At 41.8% G+C, this 15,000-nt stretch overlaps 1 protein-coding gene across 1 annotated transcript in view; it reads right to left on the minus strand.

The window, feature by feature from the left end:
* nrxn2b (neurexin 2b) overlaps positions 1-15,000 on the minus strand; it is a 558,448-nt gene that overhangs the window by 243,476 nt on the left and 299,972 nt on the right. The window contains exons 4-5 of the mRNA XM_082161672.1: positions 11,091-11,392; positions 4,457-4,480 (exon numbers count right to left, since the gene is read on the minus strand). Coding sequence (XP_082017798.1) covers positions 4,457-4,480; positions 11,091-11,392 — 326 coding nt within the window. The remainder of the gene's footprint in view (positions 1-4,456; positions 4,481-11,090; positions 11,393-15,000) is intronic.

Genomic DNA, 15,000 nt, shown 5'->3' on the forward strand with positions numbered 1-15,000 from the left:
GCATCTACTGACTTTCAAACAACTGAATCCAATACACATAATGAATCTAAATCAAGTTTAGCAGATTCTTTTCCCAGATCTTTCTCTCTCACAATTGGAGCTCAAACGAAATCCACAGGCAAGATTCAATGTGGCTTCAAACCGCACAAAAGACTATAACTATAACCCGACGCTGTAAAACACACTCACTGCTGAAAGGACCAGCACTCCTCAATGAATGAAGGCTCTTTGAATGTCAACAGTACCAAAGACGAGACAAAACAGAGAGATCATTATAACTACGTGATTTTGATTTAAACACACTGATGAAAACATACAACAATGCAAGACATCATCAATGCACTCACACTAGGATAAGAAGTCTGTAAGTTGGTGTAAGATTGACTATTAAGATGACAACAAAATACATAAATATTCCCCTAAAACTGATCATTCTGTCATAATTTTCTCGCCCTCATGTCGTTCAAACCCCGTTTGACTCTTTCTTTCTTGTGTAGAACACAAAAGATGTTTTAAAAAAGATTGAGGTCCAATCACCCAGACAGCAAAATAGTCCCACATCTGTTACACATGTATTCCACACGGTCCAGATCCGGCCCACATCCGGTACACATGGATTCCACACGGCCCAGATCCGGCCCACATCTGGTACACATGGATTCCACACGGTCCAGATGTGGGCCAGATCTGGTAAACATGGATTCCACACGGTCCAAATCCGGCCCACATCCGCTACACATGGATTCCACACAGTCCAGATGTGGACCGGCTCTGGTACACATGTATTCCACATGGTCCAGATGTGGGCCGGATCTGGTACACATGGATTCCACACGGTACAGATGTGGGCCGGATCCGGTACACATGGATTCCACATGGTCCAGATGTGGGCCGGATCTGGGCTGACACAATGTTGCTGTCTGGGAAACTTTGAATTTCATTGCATAGACAAAAAAAACCCAGAGACATCTTCTTTTGTGCTCTTTAAATGATGACAGAATGTTTTTTGAGGTGAACTGGTAAATCCCGAAACCACAAACAACAAGAGACTGCAATAAGCTCAGCCGAACCGAAGCGCATCATGTCGGTCCTTAAAAGTCAGTGATCGCCCTTACCTGATCTCCAGATGCTTCAGTGTCAGCCATCTGGCCTGTTGTCCTTATTTTCCTGACAATTACTTACCTTTACCTATTAAAAACAAAGGAGAAATTGCACGTTGCAATGAAAACCCATTTATTATTGATCAGAATCAACCCTCAAAGGGAGACGGCCCAGCGACGAGGCCTTCGACGAGTGGCTGGCAGCTGGGAAACGACCCGAGGAGTCGGCGAGCGAGTCGAGAGAGATCAGAACTGAACTAGCCAAAGGATTCGGGTGAGTTAGTGAGATCGAGGGGTCAGGAGGAGGAAGAGGAGGAGGAGGGACTGCGTGAGCCGCTCGTATGTGTGGGGTTGGAGGTTAGTACTTTAGTAAATAACAGCAGGTCAGACACAAAAATGGTTGTTAGTACAGTTACAACAAAGGTTTCATTCGGATTAGTAACAGAATTTGGGTTTTAGTCATTTAGTAGAGTAGTAGCAGTCAATCGGTGAAATCCTTTGCGATTTGATTCCACAAAGAGTTTGAATTGTCACGTTTGGTGGGTTTTGAGGTTAAGAGGAAGGAAAATGAACCATCCAAAAACCATCACAACATGGGGAAGAAGCCATGCAGTCGGATGAGCAAATGAAGATGGCGTCAAAATGGGAATGTTCAACCAATGGACACAATCATACGTCTGAGCAAACGCGCTCAGCAGCCGATGGCAGAGAGGAGTCGTAACTGAGTCACATCACGGCACAGATGGCAAGAAAGGGGCATTTAGTTGATTAAGGGGTTAAATCTGAGGGTGGGACACAACAAAATGAGCACTGGAAGTCCACAGGTTTGCGTGCAAGCCGAGACTCGTTCGGCCTGGGCATCGCAGACTCCCTCTCGCTGCAAGCGGATGAAAGCATGCACACAAAAGGACTCGGAAACGTCACACAGATGAGTGTCAATGAGCGATGCTAACGTTCATCTGCGCTGAGAGCTGTCAGTCATCTAGGACTGTCCGAATGACAATTACCCAGCCTGCATTGGGCCAAATAACCCGATCGCTCGCCTGAAATATTGTTATTCTAGGGCGCCGAACCCCTGCCAGAGTTCATTAGATCTGTATAATTGCATACTAATGCTAGCGGCCCGGGCTGATAACATCATCCTGAAGGAGCCAGAGACCTGTCAATCACGCTAGCCCTCGCCACCTTTATTATTCACAAGCAGGGTCTTTACTGATGTCAAATTATCCCTATTACTGGGGGCGTGGCTTTATGCATCTCTGTAGGTTCATAAATATGCATATATGTATATGTGCTGGGCAACATATACATACACAAATACCAAAGTAAGAGTGTGTTAGAGTGTCGTTATTGAGTTAGTATTGATGTTAATGAACACAGTTCCTACATTCTAGAAAAACTCCTGATTCTATGCAGCGCTGGGCGGGGCAGGGGGCGGAGCCTAGTGTTTGACGAGTCCAGTGACAGGCAGTAAAGGACATCCTTTCTGAGACACACCTTTAAAACGCACGTTTTTAAAACTGTTCATTAAAATATACATATGAATATTGTATGTAAAACTGAAAATTAGAAATGTTGCTCCGGCAACTAACTGAAATAAACACTCTTGAGTTGAAGAGCTAAAATTAGTAAGATTAAATATATTTGCGTACTGTATATGGAAACTAACATGTTTAAGTCCTAAAATTACTAATAGTAAAACTGAAATTTTACATTTACATGACATTTGTTAGGGTTAGGGTACAGTTATATTTGTTATTGTTTACTTTTATCCCTAATTTATCCCTAACGACAAAAAAAAATAAAAAAATTTTTTTTTAATTAAATTAAATTAAATTAAATTAAAATATTATGTTTAAGTTTTTTGTAAAACACATTCTCTCTTTCTGTATGTCTACAATGCTGTATTATCATTGGAAGCTGCTCATTTGAAACTTATATCTGTTTGTAATTCTACTTGAGACAATTGAGATTGAGATGATTGTATTCAGCTGTTTATCCTTAATTGCTGACTTACTTTAAAAGGGTGAATGTTGTTAGCTAAATGAGCACTGAAGATAGCAATGTGCTGAAACGTTTGCTGGTGTCCAGTCTGTTTTTAATCCACATGCACTTTGCACTTGCACAATGCAATTTGAAAAATAAAAATATGCTTTTGTAGACTTCAAGTCTTGAGTTGATCAGTGTGCGGCCAGCTACTCCTCTTGTTCATTCTAAGTTGAAGTACTAAAATTACTAATAGTAAAAGTGAAATAAATGTAAATGTAAAAATGTACATTACATTTACATTACATTAAAATGTAAAACTTACACTTAAAAATGAAAATGAAATTTAGAAATGTTTCCTTGGCAACTAACTGAAATAAACATGTTTAAGAACTAAAATTACGGAGAGTAAAACTGAAATAAAAATGAAAGATAAATTGATATATATAAAATGACAAAAAAATTAAATAAAAAATTACAAAAGCACACAACAAAATGACAAAAACTTCAAATAAAATTAAAATGAAAACTGAAAGTATAAAAATAAAAGCCAATTCAAATAAACCCTATAATAGCATATACGTGATATAATTGTTCTGATGGGATGAAGATCTGCAGTCCGTTTCTCACCTGTATGTCAGAGTAAATCTTCCCGGCATCGATAACATCTCCCTGGGAAGTTCTATAGCGACTGAGCTTCACTAATAATGAATTGTTCATGTTTAATAATTAGGTTAGTTGCCCTATGGGTACGTGCACTAATGAAACCATCGCTCAGCCGGACCTCAGTGAATAAACACCAGAACAGAACAGAACTCGAACGCTCTCGGATCCGCTGGATAAATCCGGGTGTTTTACGACCCACTCTGAACCAGCGCCAGTAAATCCAGTCGGAGAGACGAGGATCATCACCTTGAGCCGCGTATCAAACCTGCTGATGATGGATCGAGATGCTGAGAACCACGAGGAGTTTCTCAGCTCAATATCTCATATTAATATTAATATTCATCCATACTGTCTGCCACTGGATCCATCAGCACCTCATACAGTCAAACTTTCATCGGGAGACTGGAGACTTTACTATTACTCTGCAAGTTCTTCATGAACTAATTCAACATAATGAATACAATATTTAACTCTACATCTGGTTCCTGAAGGGAAGGGAGGGCGTAGGATGGACAAAACAAAGTGAAAAGGATGATCGAATGAGACAAGAGTGAATCTCTGTAGTTTCATTGCTACCTTGATACCAATGGGAATTTGTGTAGTCAGTATAAGCAAACAGAATAGAAATAGGAAACGGAAATCCAGGGCAAACCAAAGTAGAAGACAATTAGAATGATATCTACCATATAATGCAGTTTGTTTACCATAGCGTGTCCAATGCCTGAGTGCTTTAGGAAAAAAAACAAGGGAAGGGAAAGAAAATATATAGAATAATGACAAATCGTGAAGTAAATAAAGGTCTTTTAAAAAGGCAGCGGTCGTAGCCTGTTAACTGTCGGTGATTATCACAGATCAGGTGTCGTTCCAAAGCTTAAACGCTCAGGATTCATCCTGTGAAAACTGTTTTGAGATTGAACACTTCGTTACAATGGAAACTGTACTTTAAAACCTTTCGCCGGCTACATTTTTGTGATATTTACTTTAGATGTATGTGATTTTAGAGGCCAAATTATTTCGGAAAATATCTATAAAATAACGTTTTTTTACACATTTATTTTCCAAAGCCTTCATGAATTGCAAACACTCATGTTCAGATCTTCTGAGCGAGTGACAGTTAACAGGTTAAACCAGCCCGGCTCTCTTTCTTTTCCTGATTTTGTTTTCGCCCAAAGGAATAAAGATCCAAATTTACAGAATTCTTTCTCTTCATTGAAGGATTTGTCAACCAAAAGAAAAACATGACAACAGTATTGTTATTATGGTTAGTACGTCAGTACGCAAGTTAATTCTGAAGAAAACAACAGATGGCCCACATTCCGTGAATGACACGATGTTAGTTGTTTCAAAGGAACACAAACAGGTCAAAATGAAAAGTAAAACTGGAAGAATCTGAAGCTGTTTGGTTAGTAAGAAGACACAAAAGTTAGGAAACCACGTGGGAAGATTAGGGGGAGGGGCTGACTCGAGTGGGAGGGGCTAGAGGAACAGCAGTCGTTCTGATTGGCTAGTCCTGTGAGTGGGCGTGGCCTGTTTGCGGACGGGGCTCGTTACTGGCAAATTTGGCCAAGCTTGGTTTTTGAAGTAGAGCAAGAAATCGATCTTCTGTGGCTGACGACTGAAAGAAGGCAAAAACACAACAGTATGAACAACATGGAAAGGAAAACATCTTATTTGAACTTTCAACACGTTTCAGAAACATGAGAAGACATCCTTCTGCCGCTAGCTTGAACCTGGAAGAAAAGATTAGCTGTGATTAGAAAGAATCGCCCAGACCGGATTCAGATCCAGACCCATGCCTCAGTTCAGTCAGACCTGATCAGACCTGTGTATGTGTGTGTGTGTGTGTGTGTTGTAGACGAGAAAAATTGCTCAGATCGTGTGTGTTGTTGAGCTGCTGCTGCTTTACTAAGTGATCAGACGCACCATTTTCACCTGAAAAAATGCTACAGATGCACATTGAGGGAGGAACCAGAGCCAAACGCTGCATAGCAACGCCCTGGCAACCCCTCAGTAACACCCTAGTAGTGCCCTAACAACACCCTAGTAACCCCCTAACCACACCCTAGTAACCCCCTAACAACACCCTAGTAACTCCTTAACAACACCCTATCAACCCCCTAACAACACCCTAGTAACCCCCTAACCACACCCTAGTAATCCCCTAACAACACCCTAGTAACCCCCTAACAACACCCTAGTAATCCCCTAACAACACCCTAGAAACACCCTAACCACACCCTAGTAACCCCCTAACCATACCCTAGTAACCCCCTAACAACACCCTAGTAACCCCCTAACAACCCCATAACAACACCCTAGTAACCCCCTAACCACACCCTAGTAACTCCCTAACAACACCCTAGTAACCCCCTAACCACATCCTAGTAATCCCCTAACAACACCCTAGTAACCCCCTAACCACACCCTAGTAACCCCCTAACAACACCCTAGTAACACCCTAACCACACCCTAGTAACCCCCTAACCACACCCTAGGTAACACCCTAACCACACCCTAGTAACCCCCTAACAACACCATAGTAACCCCATAACAACACCCTAGTAACCCCCTAACAACACCCTAGTAACCCCCCTAACCACACCCTAGTAATCCCCTAACCACACCCTAGGTAACACCCTAACCACACCCTAGTAACCCCCTAACAACACCATAGTAACCGCCTAACAACACCCTAGTAACCCCCTAACAACACCCAAGTAACCCAAGTAAGTGAGTGTGATAAACTCCTGTCCAATCAGACTCTCTACAGGACAGCCGTGCGTACGATTGTGTGTTTCGCGTACACTGTAAAAAGTTGTAAATAAAATAATCAATCATTTATACTTTACAATTTCACATTTAATTCAGTGCGTTACTTGCTGTTTCTTGGTAATTATTTGTATAATTTACTAGCAATTCTTGTGTGAAAATTGTTTCTTAGCTTTTCACAGAGTCGACTCAGTGGAGACATGCGTATGCAGGACATACAGCGCATATTTACATGAGGTCGCTGGTATTTAGCAGAAAACAACAACATGCAGAACAAATAAGATGAATCAGTATGAACACACACACACACACACACACACAGCAGGAAGTGATTGTTTGTACCGTTGTACACATGTATCTATATCACACTCAGGTGTGTGTGGTGAGTCAGACGTGACTCTGACAGCAGCGTTTCTCTCACCTCACACACACACACACAAACACACACACACACACACACACACACACACACACACACACACACACACACACACACACACACACCACACACACACACACACACACACACACACACACACCACACACACACACACACACACACACACACACACACAGCAGGAAGTGATTGTTTGTACCGTTGTACACATGTATCTATATATATATCACACTCAGGTGTGTGTGGTGAGTCAGACGTGACTCTGACAGCAGCGTTTCTCTCACCTCACACACACACACACACACACACACACCCACACACACACACACACACACACACACACACACACACACACACACACTGTGCAGGAGATCTGGTGTTTACACCTCGATGTCTTGATGACGTAAACACACTCAGATCAGCTTTAATGTGCATTTACAGCCTACGCAAAGCCACTCAGAGAATAATAGATCCAGGAAATCTGCATACTGATATGATTTATCTTTCATTAATTTTTAACCTCATAAAACGCAGCTGTTTAAACAGGTTTTAGACTTTTATTCACAGTAAATATCGGGTAAAACAGGGCATTTACATTATAATGGATTATTTGATCACAGCTTTTCACTATGGAATTAATGGTGACACTTAAAGCCGTTATGAATAATGCGTTATAAAGGTATTCATAATGTATATTATAATGCATTATATCGTTTCATAAATAACTGTAACCAAAGTTAAAATGCATTATAACGGAGTATATTATATTAGCATTATAATATTTGCAGATTCTGAAATTGGTTGTTTATCATGTGTTTTAATGTATTATACTTTCTAAAGATGTGTTCAATGATTAGATAAGTATTATATAGTTACAGTTATTTATGAGACAATACAGTGCATGATAAGGTTCATTACAAGGCATAATTAATGCATTAATATACTTTTGTAATGCATTATACATAAAGGCTTTAAGTGTTACGGAAATAATTAGTAAAAGTATCTTCACGTCATCTCAAAGGTGTTTGTGTTCACTCACACTGGAGAAACATCAGTGCACTCTCACTGCTCTCCACTGGGCGGCGCTGGCGAGCTTTATCTGTGCGGCTCATTATTTATTACATCGATTTTCATTTATTTATTCCCCTCATTCTGACTGTTATATATTACACACAGAACAAACACTTACACACACACACACGTGTGTGTGTGTGTGTGTGTGTGTGTGTGTGTGTGTGTGTGTGAATGTCACAGTTGCTCTATTGATTATCTGGAGGAACAGCTTTGAGTAAATGTGAGGTCAGTGTATTTCTGAATCAGATCAATAAACCAGCCACCTCTAAAACACACACACACACACACACACACACACACACACACACACACACACACACACACACACACACACACACACACACACAAATGTGTTTTGTTTTTATCACAATGGGTCTTTCCAATAACGTTTATTGTGTTTATAGCAAGTAAATGATATATTCTATCCCATAAATCCTGACACAACCCTCTCCGCATCTCTCTATTCTCATCGAGAGTTAATCGTGACTGTAGTCATTAATGATTTTGTGATCACGCTTCAATCCACCATTAAATCCTTTGAAACAAAAAGCTGGTTTCTTATTGGACGGTTTTTAAGGAGTTTTGTCAAGCTAAAGGAGTGATTCTGAACCCAAACTGTTCCTCGTGTGTTCTGGGAAGGGGAATAAAGACTCGAGTGTGTAATTGAGTTCCGTCTTGGACAAAAGATTTTCCCTTTTGTTTCCTCTCTGGATTCACACCGTCAGCCAATAGCAACAGGCATTACCACAGAGGACACGCCCCCCAGCCACAGCAGCCAATTACAATCACTCTTATTACAGGTGACAAGACATTCATTCCAATTCCAATTACCAGAGCAGAGACAGAGTGAGCGAGAGAACGAGAGAGCGAGAGAACGAGAGACAGAGTGAGCGAGAGAGCGAGAGAACGAGAGAGGGAGAGACAGAGTGAGCGAGAGAGCGAGAGAACGAGTGAGCGAGAGACAGAGTGAGCGAGAGAGCGAGAGACAGTGAGCGAGAGAGCGAGAGACAGAGTGAGCGAGAGAGCGAGAGAACGAGTGAGCGAGAGACAGAGTGAGCGAGAGAGCGAGAGAACGAGAGAGCGAGAGACAGAGTGAGCGAGAGACAGAGTGAGCGAGAGAACGAGAGAGCGAGAGACAGAGTGAGCGAGAGAGCGAGAGAGCGAGAGACAGAGTGAGCGAGAGAGCGAGAGAACGAGTGAGCGAGAGACAGAGTGAGCGAGAGACAGAGTGAGCGAGAGAGCGAGAGAACGAGTGAGCGAGAGACAGAGTGAGCGAGAGAGCGAGAGAACGAGAGAGCGAGAGAGCGAGAGAACGAGTGAGCGAGAGACAGAGTGAGCGAGAGAGCGAGAGAGCTAGAGAGCGAGAGAGCGAGAGACAGAGTGAGCAAGAGACAGTGCGAGAGAACGAGAGAACGAGAGAGCGAGAGACAGAGTGAGCGAGAGAGCGAGAGAGCGAGAGAGCGAGAGACAGAGTGAGCGAGAGAGCGAGAGAACGAGAGAGCGAGAGACAGAGTGAGCGAGAGAGCGAGAGAACGAGAGAGCGAGAGAGCGAGAGAGAAATCGATCGCATCTCTAAGCCACTATCTGACAATTACTGGAGCCGTACTGATCCATTCTTCATTTTATTCAATCTGTGTGTGTGTGTGTGTGTGTGTGTGTGTGTGTGTGTGTAAATATTTTTTCATATTTTGTTACTTATACGTTTTTTAATGGTTTATATATTTGGATTTATTGTTTTACTCATTCCAAAACCAAACTTTTAAACTTTTAATAAACACTACAGCATAAATTATATCTCAAGCAACAATTTTTCCCTATTAGATTTCTGAAGCTAGAGCTACAAAACAATTAATGTAGGAATTTCACTCAGGAATTGTTAGTAAATTCCACAATTAATTACTATAAAGAAACAGCAAGTGACACACTGGATTAAATATGACATTTTGAAGTAGAAACGGAAATAGTGTTTTAGTGTTGTAAAACAGACTCCAATAATCCGCCCCCCCCCCCCCCGAGAAAATCAAGGTAAATATCAGCTAAACGCAATATTTTTATTGTATGCTATTTTGAATTGAGCTGTAATTTGGTGGAAGTATGCAGGAAATATTAAAGCATGATTTTAGGATTGCGTTTAGGACACATCAAATCCCAAACAGAAGAAAGTGAAGTTTGTTTTATAGAAGTCCACTAGGACAATAGCGTCCATATGAAGAAAGACCTGAACAAATGTGAAGCTCATTTCTGTTTCCTTCCATGAAGATTCAGTGTGTGTGTGTGTGTGTGTGTGTGTGTGTGTGTGGATCTCTGAGTCATCAGAGTGGAGGTTGTGTTTGCTCTGCCATAATAAAACACTTCTCATTGTGTTGAATAAGTCTTGGCAGAGCGTTATAGTGTGTTCAGTGCTGTTATTTGTTCATTTCTGTTCTTTTCCAGTCTAATCAGGTCCGATCATTAAATCCTGGACTTTATCCTGTAGAACCAGAGTGGCATGTTCCGTCCCCTGAGGACCGCAGACTTCATTAGGTCTGAGTCAATTTCAGATGGACACCTCTTCTCCGAACAGAACATTAAGTTAAGGTGCACATAATGAAGTCCTGAAGCTGAAGCACGGGTCTGATTCTGTCCGGATCGAGCGTAACGAGAAGAAAACACACAGCGCTGATCTCAGACCTGTCAGGAATCACTGTCGGGAAGCACCAGGGATTGTGGGCGTCGCCGGAAACATTAACAGCCAATGATAGTTCCCGGTGTGATCACGCCCTCTCCCATGTGATTCCTGACCTCAAACTGTTCTTCCTCAGTATTTCAGAAAGCAAGACTCAACATCTCCAGTCATTTGCTTCTTCTCCAGTAAATTAATCTTGATTTAACCCTCTGGTGCTCTTCATGTGTCAGTCAAACATGACAGAAGAATGTCATGTTCGGTTTTGTTAAAATTTTGTTTAAAATTGTCCGGTCAAACATGACGAAGAGCACCAGAGGGTTTCAAATCAAGTGCTGTAAACCGAGACAGAAACACTGAGGAAGAGCATGATTTGTGTTTCAGTAGGTGATCAATATCCACACAAACGTCTGTAGAAAGTGAGCGTCCGTCTTACCTGTCGCAGGTTTCGCGTGACTTTAACATCGTGCCAAGCGTTGTCGTTGAACTTCCCGTTGACCGGCTCCACGAGGGCCTCGAAGGCTCCGGAGCCCAGGTTGATGACGAGCCACACGGCGCCGCTCTTCAGAGACAGGTTCACGTAATCCGCAGACTTCCCGGTGTGGAGCATCAGGCCGTTGCGCTGGAGCGTTCGGAAAGACAGCGTGATCTCGTCTGTGCTGCTCTGGATGGGGGTCATGGACAGATCGTAGCAGAAGAACTCGTTCCCCTTGAACGTGGCGACCGATTCCTCTTTCCCTGCGGAGAGAAGGACAGAACACGAGCTCATTCACTGAATCAAAAACCTGAATCTTTACCAACATTCAGTGAGTTCTGTGGAGCAGAGGTGTAAAGAGTCCCTGAAAACCAGACTTGAGTGAAAGAACAGACACCTTACAGTGAAAATGAGTGAGTTACAAGTTACAAGTCACCAATTCTCTTAGAGAATCTGATTTTAACAGTACTCAAGTATTTTACTCATACTGAACGTAGGCTCAAAGATGCACTAGTCCTCGACACCTCAGAGACATCCCAATAAACAACTGATGTGTAAGAGGAGAAATCATGTTTACGTTCTAAACTCAAAATAAAACTGAATTTCACAATAAATATAGGTCGACACAACAGCCTCTTAAACGTCTACAAACTCTCAAGTCTCAGTTAAGCTCACACACACACACACACACACACACACACACACACACACACACACACACACACACACACACAAGTAAACCAATATCCTTCAGAAAGGTATCATCAATAAAGCGGATAAATAAACATCTACTTGCACTGGATGTGCTGGTTTCTGCCTCATCTCCTAGATCAAACACCTGCGATCCAGCAACTAATGCCCTGGCACTGGTGGTAGCCAGAAAGAAACAGAAGTACAGTAAGTAATTACATCTACTCCAATACTGTACAGCACTGCTGAGAAGCCTTTAACGCTTCTATATAAGGAGAAATATGTGTTTACGTCACATATTTTAACCAATAAAAATGTATTAAAACACAATTAATTAAGTAAAAATAAATCCATAAGATGATGGGAAGTTTCGATACACAAAGTGCCTGACGGAACTCTTTATGTAGAACATCATTTATATTTCTGACCCCATTGTCAGATATTTGTTCTTGTTTTAAGCACAAACTCACTTCATTTTTCTGTCGGTTTGCTTCTCCAGTATATGTTCTGGAGATCTCCGTATCTGTGGCTTCATATGTTCTGGAGATCTCCGTATCTGGAGATATGGCTTCATATGTTCTGGATCTCCGTATCTGGAGAAATGGCTTCATATGTTCTGGAGATCTCCGTATCTGGAGAAATGGCTTCATATGTTCTGGAGATCTCCGTATCTGGAGATATGGCTTCATATGTTCTGGAGATCTCCGTATCTGGAGATATGGCTTCATATGTTCTGGAGATCTCCGTATCTGGGTTATGGCTTCTCCAGTATATGTATCTCAGTTAATAATGTTTATATATGTGTGCTGAGTAGTAATTAGTTCTAAACATGTAAAAGTGGTGAGAAAAAGGCTCAAAGCAAATGTTCTGGTCGTATTCCCAACCGCAGACGCTCTTCAGGGGAGACACACACACACACACACACACACACACACACACACACACACACACACACACGCACACACACACACACACACACACACACACTTCTTCTGAAGATTACGTCATGGATCAGGGATACGACGGGATTCCCGTATTCATGAACGCTTTTAGCAAATCTAAGAATCCTCAAGAGAAAGAGCAGATGAACTGAAGTCTGCTTTACAAAGCCAGCCAGTAAAACTGCAAGTACATTTATTCATTTCTAGACGCTTTCATCCGAAGTGACTTACATTCATTCTTCCAGCAGGATCAGTCCTTTTACACGAATCTGAAGAGTTCAAAACTACTGCCTTTTGGATCTTTAACCACTAAACCACACATTTCATCGCATTCAGGTTAAGATGCTTCAGCTCTGCTGAGGTTTAGCGTCAGTGAATTGTGTTTCCATGTCACTGATTCTGCAAAGCCTGCAAATATTTTAATGCGTTAGTGATTTGTTTCAGTTTTATTAATTCATATACCCTGCAGTGTTTCCTTAAGATGTAGAGAACATCTAACAAATATAAATTAGGAATACAGATCATGCCTGAAGCAGTTCCAACACACACACACACACACACACACACACACACACATACACACAGACACACACATTGCTGTAAAGCATCTCTAAAGAAGACAATAGAGTCATTATGCAGTTCAGTGTTGATTCAGTTCAGTTCAATAACTGAGTAAAGTTCATCACGTATGAAACGAGTTCAGTTCTTCATCTCTACAGACGACACTAGTGTCGTTACTGAGCTCAATGAAGACAGATTTCTGTACGGTTCCCTAAATGTGAGAAAGAACAGACCAATCATGATTCAGTATGCAAATGAGGTACGAGTGGAGACCAATCAGGACAAAGCAGTCTGTTTTGTGCAGGACTGAAGTAAAAGTGTCAGGATCCGGTGGAGCGTGTGTGTGTTGGGCTCTGGATCCATGTGTAATCGCTCTCTCTCCCGCTGCACCTTTCCCTGGCCTGTGAGCTGTAATACAACCTGATCCCCGTCGCTCCAGCGAGCCTGGGATAAACCCTCCTGTCTGTCTGTCTGTCTAAAGCTCCAAGCTCTTCTTGTGTGTTCTGATGTGCCTCACACTGCTAAAAAACATGTTCTTCCTCAGCATTTCTGTCTTGTTTTCCAGCACACATATTTAAAGGGGTGATCTTTTGACAGTTAAGAGGTCGTCATACTAAAAATACTTGTAAGTTTCAAAACTAAAAACTTCCTTGAAAAAACAGCTTTTATTGAAATCAAGGCCAGAAAACGACAGGATCTGAGAAGTGGAGACTCGTGACGTCAGAGGATGGTGAAAGACCGTCTGTGCAGAAGAATATTATGTTGTTTTCTTCAACAATGTGAATGTCTCAGCGGTGCATTATTTGTTTGTATTCGGTGCATTTCACTGTGGATTATTTGGTAAATCAGTTGCAATTTCGGCGCAGACTTTGCAAACAGACTTTTACGATATGGATCTTCCAGCAAACGCCACAAACATGCAAGTAATCACGTTTACTCTAATGCCTGATCTGTGATCGGTGATTTCTGATGTGTAATTGTTCAAGTTCAGACAGATTATCTCTCAAAGTCGTTCAATACTGTTTATGCATCAGCAAATCGAGCCAGTGACTAAACAATCAACTTCACATCGTTTTTCTTAGTAGGATGAAAATAATCGTATTTAAACTGTGATTAAATTATATACAGAAAGTGATTAACAGACTCTTTCATCTGCCCAATGTTCATCACTGCAACCTTTCATGTGGTGGGAATAGATCTACATATAATGCTATAATCAATACTTTTCACGATTCGTTAATCTCGAGAGCTGTAACAGTAAAAGCGTGCTAAAAGTTTCTGAGAGAGTTCCACTTGTAATACTAATTTCATATGCAAACATGTCAGCCAATCACAGCAGTGTGCGTTTACACAGCAGTCTCACAGCCAATCACAGCAGTGTGTGTTTACACAGCAGTCTCACAGCCAATCACAGCAGTGGGCGTTTACACAGCAGTCTCACAGCCAATCACAGCAGTGGGCGTTTACACTGAAGTTTCACAGCCAATCACAGCAGTGGCCGTTTACCCTGAAGTCTCACAGCCAATCACAGCAGTCGGCGTTTGCACTGTAGTCTCACAGCCAATCACAGCAGTGGGCGTCTACCCTGAAGTCTTACAGCAGCCAATCACAGCAGTGGGCATTTACACTGAAGTCTCACAGCCAATGACAGCAGTGGGCGTTTACCCTGAAGTCTCACA

Source organism: Leuciscus leuciscus (genome assembly GCF_965113295.1).
Source record: "Leuciscus leuciscus genome assembly, chromosome: 2".
Lineage (NCBI taxonomy): Eukaryota > Metazoa > Chordata > Actinopteri > Cypriniformes > Leuciscidae > Leuciscus > Leuciscus leuciscus.